General features: G+C 38.1%; 1 protein-coding gene across 3 annotated transcripts; it reads right to left on the bottom strand.

Annotated features, from left to right (window-relative positions):
* Positions 1–37: 37 nt before the first annotated feature.
* Positions 38–3,652, bottom strand: LOC147306471 (interferon alpha-inducible protein 27-like protein 1). 3 transcript variants are annotated; one of them, XM_086274871.1, is made up of 5 exons: positions 3,517–3,651; positions 3,368–3,397; positions 2,357–2,518; positions 1,232–1,372; positions 38–1,093 (listed from the first exon to the last, which is right to left on the bottom strand). In XM_086274871.1, the coding sequence occupies exons 1-4, from the start codon at positions 3,572–3,574 to the stop codon at positions 1,233–1,235; spliced, it is 390 nt and encodes a 129-aa protein (XP_086130997.1). In that variant the 5' UTR covers positions 3,575–3,651; the 3' UTR covers positions 38–1,093; position 1,232. The 3 variants fall into 3 exon arrangements, with proteins under 3 accessions (XP_086130997.1, XP_086130995.1, XP_086130996.1); XM_086274869.1 differs by having other exon boundaries at positions 39–1,114; positions 1,237–1,372; positions 3,517–3,652; XM_086274870.1 differs by having other exon boundaries at positions 42–1,093; positions 1,237–1,372; positions 3,517–3,649.
* Between the last annotated feature and the right edge of the window lie 6,786 nt (positions 3,653–10,438).

Below are 10,438 nucleotides of genomic sequence, written 5' to 3'. Positions count from 1 at the left end.
ATCATAATTAGTTTTCTCTTCGTAAAGACCTGGACCAACACGTGTGATATATGAACCTTTTTTTTTTTTACTTATTTAGCACATTAGTAATAAAAGCTGTGATGATGGAGAGGGGAACCCCTGTCATATATGACTTCATAAGGCAGGCAAGTTGAACAGCTGTAGCCTCCATCAGCACTTTCAGACCAACATCTCTGAGAAATCACTTGTAGAAAATTTAACCAGCTGTTTGGTTAATTTTTCATTAATTTTTAATCTCATTGTAGACACTGATAGTTAACAATATCACCTGCAGCAGTAATACTGATCCATGTAACACCGATTACTGCAGAATAAATACTTTTATTTTTGATATATTACATAGAATTTGCCAAAAAATAAATGCAGTTTTATGTTTAATGAAGTGTTCGCAAAGTATTTTAAACATAAAACAATGATTCTAAAAAAAAAAAAAAAAAAAAACCTCAACCACTCTTCATTTTGAGCTAACAATAAATAGTTAGCTAACTGTAGTGAGTAATAACATTTAACAATTCTACTGCCAGAAAGAAGTGCAGAGAGGTGAAGATGTTTGAAACTGGTCAAAATGCTCTTGTTAAAGACTAAAGTAAATAAATGAAGAGTTTCTAGACAGTTTACAATATTTTCCAAAGAAAGTTTTCTCATAGTTGATGCACTGAGCTGATCTGCAGGCAGGATTATGGAAATGGGTAGAAGGTTTTAGGAAATCCAAATAACTGAATGTTAAAAGAATTTAACCAGACTTTCTTACCAAAGTTTAGCTTTATCTTAGTGAGGACAGTGGCAACAACACCATTCAGAATTTTAGAATTAGGATTTCCTGCAATTAGATCATTGATTGAGATACAAATTTTAGAAAATGTAGGAGAAAAAAAAAATCCACACTTGCTTAAAAACAGTCATGCTTTTCAGTCATATGTAGTTCACTAATATTATACCAGCGTGCACAGAAAAAGTCACCCAGAGGCACAAAAGGAATGATCAGAATGACATCATCAGAATCCACAGCCTTCAGGCAAAGTGTGAGGACAGTTCAGGGAGCCTCGGGTATGGCGAGTTTCCATTCCTACACCTGAAATGATCAGTGGCAAAGCTGTAAGAGCGACAAATGTACAGCACATCTTTAAAAATGACAACTCTTCACTCTTGTTTAATATCTTGTGCCAACAAATATCATTAAAATTTTCCACGTGAGATCATTTAAATTTACTTTACTTCTTTTTGTCTTCATCGTCTTCATCGTCTTCTTTGTCCTTGAAAATGAGACCTCCTAGCCATTTCAGTCCTGCTCCTGCAGCAGCTCCAACACCGCCCACAGCCGCAGTGGCAGCCCCCGACAGCCCGGCTGCACCTTTGGGAGGAATGAGGACAAATATTCCAAGTCAAGCAGCTGAGATTGCCAATAACTTTATCAGGAATCAAACTAACTGTACTGACTGCTACCTAATTGTGGCATCACTGCCCCCTCAGTGGTGTCAGATTTCATAAACTAAACAATGTCCTATGGCTTGTACACTAATACACGGTTCTTGATTCTCAAAACAGCCCCAGTTCTTTGCGGCATGGATTCAAAACTATTGGCAAACTTATCAGAACTGGGTCAGTGTTGACATAACTGCAACATGTCCTTTCTGTGGCTCTGCCAGCTGCACACTCATGTTCAAGTCCCTTTTAATCTCCTAAGACCCGAACTCCTTCATGGCATGCATTTTTCATTTTTCTTTGCTATTTGGGTTGATTGGGACCTGATGAATTTAAAAACAAAGAATTACCAGATTTTTTTTTTTTACCGAATTTTTGTTTCTGAGAAAAATGAGATCCACATATGTCCACATATGAGGACATTCATTTTAAATTTTGATAGAACAGTGGCAGTATAATGTCCTCGAAAGCAGATATCAGGCCCTTGTAGAGCAAGATTTAGTATTTTGGTCCAGACATCCCAAAATGTGATGTCTGTATATGTGGACAATACTCAGTGCAAGGGCAATAAAACTACACTTTATAATAAAAGAGTTCAAAGTGTGGCAGGATTATAGTCCTTAGTCTAATCGCACCACAAGCTTAGTCCTGTAACACAACACAGGCTGGAACAATTAACTGATCTTATTGACACTAAGGCCGTCTCCATTTAAGTCTGTAAATAGACTTAAAGCTGAATCATTTGTAAATATGTTATCAGTCATTTGTATTTCAGTCCCTGAGTAGCCAGAGTTTTACGAGCCATTTACTGGTCACCACCAACAGGAGCAAAGGTCACCTTTGCTTTGGTTCCTAATAAAGTGAATGTGTACAGCACTATTAATGAGACTATAGTAAAGTCAGACAAGCCTACCTGCTGACTGTAAAACAGCCACCATACTTCCTGCTGCCACTCCGCCTCCATTAGCCACCGCAGCAGCAGACATCATGCTTGCAGCGTAGGAGCCTGCAGCTATTCCAGCTGAGGTGAAACCTACGGCCCCCAGAGCAACAGGAGCCAAGGCCACTGCACCGACTGCACATGGACGAGAACACCAGCATCAGTGTGACTGTTACAAATGATATGCCATGTAAAAAGTTTTTATATAAGCAGAGGCCTGAGGTACGAGGCAGGATTACATCTTATCCTGGGCTCACTTTACATGTTAAAATAAGGTTGCTGGTATCTTTCAGTTATCTGGATTTGATCCAGATAAGTGGTCACATGAAGCTGTTATCAAAGAAACTGAGTGTATCCAGGGTTCACCCTGCTCGCTCACGTAAAAGGGCTGGTGCTGTTGGGAAGTGTAAGCGTGCTGGCAGCTCAAGGGCTGATTTTACAAAGAAAGAGAAAACTATACAAAAAATATGAAGAGGTTAAAAACATTATACAGATACTGAACACAGCAGAGTGTGAGAGTGTGTAATTACATTGTAATTACAATGGCGCACACAGGGTTCAAGTTATGATTAACGATCAGCAGGTATGAAACAACGCCTGCTAACTACTCAGTTTTCTGAAAATAGCGTCACTATTCATAGAAAATCCCTCAGACCTCGGTGTACAGACAGTAGGACGGACTAAAGTTTTTCAAAACTCTAAAGTTTTAGTGCTTTCCCTGATGCGCATCAGTAATAAATCTATATTCTTACACTTCACTTTATTCCTTAACATTTTTCTTTTCCGTGTTGGTGGCAAATTGTTTACATGCTGCCAAAATCCATCCTTGCGTCAGCCCCAATCAAGCCCTGGGTTAGCTTATCAAGCCGACACCCAGCTTTGTGTGACCGCTTCTCCTGACTGCAGGGTAGTGGATCAACATAACAGAGAGATACCGTGGGTAGGTTGAACCCCGGTGACCACACAGACCGTCCAAAGCCTTACCTGCTCCCCCTGCAACAGCAGCGATCGTCCCTGAAACACAACATCAAAGCTCACATCAGCACTAACATTAGCTATCATCATGGCACCGTCACACCATTAAACACATGAGTATAGTTATTTTAAAGTAATACGTGTATTAAAATACTCACCAAAACCCATGTTTACAGAGTTCCGCTTTCTCCGTTGCTCTTGTGGTACTGCTTCCATGACCCTAACACTGACACGGTCAGAGCGGCACACTTACTGTTTTTATAGGTCACGAATGAAAAACGAAACTTAACATTTCCATTTCATCAAAAGACAAAACGAAAAGAAGAAACTAAAACATGGTGCAGTTTCCTCAAAATTAATATTTGAATATTATCCGTTTTGAATCATGATTGTTCAGATGTTTTACAATTTCAGATAAAACATCACAGCGATTTTAGCCCATTTTGGGGCTAAAATGAATCAAAGCACCCCCCAATATTTCTTACTGTTTTGACAATATTTGTTGTTTGTGTGACACACTACTAAAAATAAAAAAAAAAGCATACAGTATTTGGTTGAGACATAACATTTTAACAACAAAAGTATAGATAATCCCCCCCCTCCCAAAATGGTTTGTTCCAGCTCGCCTCTCCCCTAGTGATGGGATTTCCGGCTCTTTTTAGAGATCCGGCTCTTTCGGTTCGACTCACTAAAAAGACCAGGCGGCTCTTTCGGCTCCCAACTGGCTCTTCAGGTTGTTTTGTTGCTTTAATTAATTTATTATTAACAATAATATAAAATTATGCACAAAAGGAATTGCTAACGTAAAAAAAAGTGGTTTTATTTATATATGTTTATTAGGGGTGCAACGATATTCGTATCGATATTGAACCGTTCGATACAGTGCTTTCGGTTCGGTACGCATATGTATCGAACAATACAACATTTGTAATTTATTTTATCAATTTTCCTTCTGACGATGCTGTCTGTGTTGAGCGCTCAGTGAATCTGTGTTCGACTACTCCGCCTAGGCTGTACTGTCGAGCGCAGATCCACTGAGCGCTCAACACAGACCGCATAGTCAGAAGGAAGAGCGCAGGGCAAGCTAGCGAGACAGAAGTTAAGCTCTCCTTTCAACAGGCAAATTGAACGTCATTCAGATCTGGCGTTTGGAATTATTTTGGTTTTCATGTGACGTATGACCCTGAAGGTAAGCGAGTCATGGACTAAAGTAAAACAGTATGTTGAATGTGCCATGCAATGCTCAATTACATTGGTGTGAACTAGTGTGTTAGCGCAGTTAGGTGTTGGCCGTCTAGCCCCATGCACGGGGCGATCGGCGGTAGCTCGTTAACGGAGATTTGCCGTGTTGTGGCGTTAAGGTCATTTCAACGAGATTAACCTGAAAGCACTAGCGGGAACACAACGAATATGACTGCACATTTACGCCGACATCATCGTAGTGCAAAGACAAGTGGAAGCAGACAAAAAAAAGCAAGCATGCTACTAACTTTAGCCGAGTCATTTAGACAGCTGTTAGCACATGATTCTCCTTATGCTGCTGAGAATATAGCCCAGAAGAAGCGGATAGTATAGCTTTTATTTTGGAAAGAGACATTTCTCTGTAATAAACTCTCTTTTCCAAAGATGAGTGATTCCTCAATCAGATACAGGGCTCGCAATATCGCTAGCCCGACGTCCCGGAGCTAGCGATTTTTTCACTCGGGGTACCAAAATCTATCTCTGCCCTGCCCGTCGGGCTATTGTAGGAAAAATATATGTCAATGCTTTTGCATTCTTTCGGAAATGTAGCTGGGTAATTATGTCATTGGCATCGGTGAACCACTGTCAATATGTGACATATTGAAGTCGCGTTTGAATTTGCGCTTGTTTTTTTGCTTTCACTTTGCAATCGTGCGAACTGTGTATAGAGAGCGACAGCACTGATCTGTGAGTGATGATAATTTGTGCACCAATTCCTCTGACATCGTCTTATTAATCGTTAGCTTACTATGCAAACATGACAAGTGAAATCTCCCGCAGCAAGCTTAAACATGTGAGAGGTTGATCGCGCAGAGAATCGCTGAGCTTATGTGAGTGCGTGTAAAAGCATTTCAGTTCTGCTGAGCCAAATAAGACAGGTCGGGGTGAAGAAGTGACAGCCAAAGAAAAGATTACCACAAAACGGAGAAGTTATGACAAATCAGACTATGAGGCAAAAAGAAAGTGCAGCTTTATGGTTTCATGGACAAAAGAATTTCTGTGGCTGCAATATGATGAGCTAAATAACCAGGGCTGCACATAAGTGGTCCGCAGGTGCGCATTCGCTGTCAAAATAAAAAACACGCACAAGGGTTAGGGTTAAATTCAAAAACTGTACTTTTGAGTTAAAATATATATTTATAATTTTAATAAATGACAAATTAAAAATGCATGAACATTTTTTTGTATCGAAAAAATATTGAACCGTGACACCAAAGTATCGAACCGAACCGAACCGTGAATTTTGTGTATCGTTGCACCCCTAATGTTTATATATAAATATATGCGGTGGCCCCTAGAGACAAAACACGTACAAACTCCAAAACACATTTCTAGCATGAACTGAACTTCCAAAGCAGAGCTACTAGATCACTTAAATTACACAATTGAAAGCATGTGTGTATTGTTTGTGTATTTATACACAGGCACTCATATATATTCAAATAATTTAAAAAAAAGTTCATTTACCTGTTACTACCACACACCAAATCCGGTCGTTGGTACTTGCTGGCTTGTGTAGCCACAAGATAACAAAGGCTCAACACTGCGCCCAGCATCCTGGAGCACTTCTGTTGTCTTTTGTACGTGTTTTGAGTTTTTATGTGCTTCGGAGTTTTTACGTGCTTCGGAGTTTGTACGTGTTTTTACGTGTTTTGGAGTTTTTACGTGTTTTGGAGTTTGTACATGTTTTTACGTGTTTTGGAGTTTGTACATGCTTCAGAGTTCATACGTGATTTGAAGTTTGTATGTGCTTTGTCTCTTGGGGCCACCGTAAATATACTTTTATTTATTCACTCCATATAAAATGTAATAAATAAATCATATAATACAAAAATCAACTATTCACATTTCAACTTTTAACTATTTAAATTTTCAGCTTTTTCCTTTTACAAATTTAAAGTGAAACAACACAAAACACTGCAAGCCACAACACAATTAAATATAAATTATAATATGAAAACAAACAGAAGATGCACATTCTCTGTCATATGGACCTGCATGAATAAACTTTCTGAATCCTTTATCATCTGCAACCGAAAATAGTTGTGGATGATTACTATACCTTTCTAATGTTGTTGTCCCTGCCTCTCTTTCTCTCTCTCTGGCTCTGTTCCTGTGCTACTGAGTGTAACTACCGCCCCCCCCTCTGCCCAGCGTAAAGCACAAGGCTCACGTGCTGAGTGAAGCGGAAAAAAAGTGCGAGAGAGAGGCTCAGAGAAAGAAAAACAAACCCACGTGACGGCTCGCGATAAGGAGCCGGCTCGCGATAAGGAGCCGGCTCGCATCGTCCACGTCAAAGATTCGGCTCTAAGAGCCATTTCGTTCGCGAACGACCCATCACTACTCTCCCCTACTCTGGCTCTAGCGCTCTTGCTGCCAGAGCATGGTGGCTGAGACACAGCGGAGCAGAGGTGTAAGTGCCTGGCTTAAAACAGGACATATTAGCTACATTTAACCTTCAGTTACTCTTTATATAGTTAGGTAGGAGTCAGAACATGTTTCTTTTTAGCTGATTCACCCAGGTAACCTGCAGTGTTGGAAACGTGTTTTCCACGATGTTTTCTACCCTACAATCAGTCCTGCTCTGTAGTAAAATCAGCGACATTTGACCGTCCTGTTGCTCCCATTGAAATGTATATTTAAAATCTAAAACTTAAAATTGTCCGTAGCCTAAAGTTGTTACCACTGTCCTGTTTTAAATGGAATGAGAGAAGCTGGTTATTTTGTCATATGTGCCGACATTAAACCCAGGTAAAAGTGTAAGAACAAATGATCCGTCAATAAAGGATAATGTTGGATCAGTGTTTCAATATTTATATCTTTTATTAGATGTACATATGGTTTGGTTGCCTTTTGGTTGAGAGTACACTGAGAGAGGATTTTTTTTTATTAGTGATCTTAATAGTATTTTTTTTTCATATTAATGTCATTTTTTCATCTAATTGAATACAATCTATTTGTGTATGATTGTCAGTCCAAAGAGGGAGAGAGGAAAGAGGGGAACGTGAGGAGAAAGGGCAAGGTCAGGAAGAACCAGGTAGGAAAACAGACAGGGAATAGTGACAGGCAAAATGAACTGCTAAACTGCTTGAGAGAGTTGACCACCAAAAAGTGATAGACAGATTTGCCAACTTCAAGGTGAGGCAACATAGGTTAAAATAAAAGAAATAAATCTGCAGAGCCATAGTAGTATCTGCAGTAAAGATATTTTCATACATTGTACCATAGGCAAAGTTGCCTCCATTTTTATATATATATTTTTATCAATATTTTGTACATTTCAATGACTCTATTTTTGGAGTGTATTTTTATATATCTGTATTGTATTATACATACACATTAAAAGTGAATCTCTGTCCAAAAAATGCACTCAGTTTACTTCTTACTCACCATAATCATCATTCATCATTTTCCCCCAGTAAAGTAATTAAGGTTAGGATGTGTGTGTGTGTGTGTGTGTGTTTTTTTTTGTTTGTTTTTTTTTAAATTCCAATCCATTCTTCTTTTGCAGCATTTAAATAACCTTTATCTGATTTGATGGTTTTGTCACAGACTTTTAAAAAAGTGTTTTGCAAATGTGGGGATTAAATTGTGTTAAAATGTACAAAACAGTGATGTCATGTTTTGTGACGAGGACCCAGGCACAGAGAGACTTGATGAATTTAAGAATCTTATGATTTAATAAAGAAATTTGCAGACTTGCATAGAGATGGTAAAATTATGATGATTGATAACGGAGATGAAGACAACAGACGATGAGGACAGGGAGGAACAGGGGTTTAAATGCACCAAGGAGACAGTCAGAGGGAACTTGGGACAACTGGAGACATTTAAGGATGCAGGGACTGACAGAGACAGGGAAGAAGTCTCATCGTGACGAGTAAAGTTTATCTTGCCTGGCTGAGCAGTTCTCTGGGTGCTCAGCACCCCCAAAATCACTGATCCTAGAATCACCCCTGCATCACAGCACGTCAGATAATGGGAAATAGAAAATAAATATTATAATCATTTCAATCTCATTTAAGTGCGGGGCTAAGACTAATTTAATAATTTCTTCAGTTTCTTCTGGCGAGACTTAACTTTGAGCAAACTGAGAACACGTGACTGTGTTGGTTAGTGTTGTTATCATGTGGTAGGATTTTGTACATTCACAGGAGAGTCACAAACAGGACCTCTTTCTTTGCACCTTATATATCACATTTATTATTATGATGATTAGACTTCAAAAATATGTGTAATCACAGTATAAGATAAGTTTCTACATCCTTTAATGAGGCAGAACTGGACATGGGATAGTGGAGATCAATATTAAACTTTAAATGATACTATAAACTGGAACTTCAAGTTTTCATTTCTGCTAATGTTTTACACTCTTAATGATACATTTGACCTGTCAGATTGTTTAGATGAGGTTCATGTATCCTAAAATGAAAATGTGAATAACAACACAAATAATGAAAACAATAGACTTAAAATAAGATCTTTAATCAGTTCATCTTCGCCAACTGTAGGAATAAATTAGGAAATAGGGTTAGGGTTATTAAAAAAATATACAAACAGGCACCCCTAAAGTTTGTATTGTGGGTATACTGCAGGGTAATCTCTTGCATCGTGTGAAAGCGATATTAAAAGGCATGCTGTATTTTGTTTTGTTTTGTTTTATAAAGCTCGCCACCACTAGAGGGCACGATGACACCATTAGTTGTTTTTTAACAGAAACCTTACCTGAGTCAAATGGTAAAGGCAAACCATTTTTGTGGTGTCATTGGAAAATACTGAATGGAGCTGTACTTTTGTTTCTAGTTTTATCCGTAAGATTAGAATGAGAATAATCGAATTAATTAAGTTAAATATTAAACCAAAGTTGACTTTTTTCAAAAAAACAATTTTTTAACTATCATAAATTTTGGTTATTATACAGCAGTATTCCACATCCAGACACTAGAGGGTGTTTATAATGCTGCTGGGGGCTCAGAGGAAGAATAAATATCGCTTCATATGTGTACCTCTTCTGTTCTTTACCAAATGTCACTAATTATGCATAAAAACATATTTTAACCTTCTAAAGCACGACAGAAAGCTTTTTTTTAAAGTCTCATGCCCATTACGTGTGAAGTTCAATAGTCCAATAAGATGTGGCAGTCACTATTATGAATGAGTTGAAAGGGTGGTATCTTATTCTTACATATGGCCTAGTGTTTGCATAGTGTTTTATTGCTAAAGCAGTGGTTCTAAAAAAATTATCCACCACTCGGCATTGTCTACTAATATAGGAAATATCTAACCAATTTTTCTTTTTAAAGACTGGAGAATATAAGGAACAGTTTATTTCATTTTATTATTTATTTACTTATTTGGTTGTGAGAGGAGGAAGCACTTGCTTGCCTGTCTGTAAATATCGCACACCGCTGTTAAATGGTGGTTTAAGGTTGTATGGCTACGGTTTTCGTGTAGTATGTTATTTTCTCGTTAATATTTGTAGTGAGGGGACATTTTTATAGGTCAATATCAAATTCAGAAATACAATATTGTAAGGTGGCTTGGTGAGTCACCAACAGACTGTATATAAAACATTGATTTAGCCACTGGGCCATCAATTGTTTTGTGGACTCACATTTTGAAGTCTCAATTTGCTGGGCTGCTGCCACGATTATTTCTTTCTTTATTAAGAGAGACGTGACCACATTTAGTATAATGAGTGGAAATCTAAGTTATCAACTAGCACTATCTATTTTTTAAGTAAACTGCATTTTTACACAATATGGGTGCATCACACAAGCACCACAACCACTACATAATTTCCTCGGGGATTAATAAAGTATTCTTATACTGAATTAT

The sequence above is a fragment of the Aulonocara sp. 'chitande type north' Nkhata Bay genome, linkage group LG19, assembly GCF_057382095.1.
Source record: "Aulonocara sp. 'chitande type north' Nkhata Bay isolate Kocher_YH1m ecotype deep benthic linkage group LG19, A_spYH_male_GT1.1, whole genome shotgun sequence".
NCBI lineage: Eukaryota > Metazoa > Chordata > Actinopteri > Cichliformes > Cichlidae > Aulonocara > Aulonocara sp. 'chitande type north' Nkhata Bay.
The sequence above is the reverse complement of the archived record's forward strand: the minus strand, read 5'-3'. Positions and strand labels throughout refer to the sequence as shown.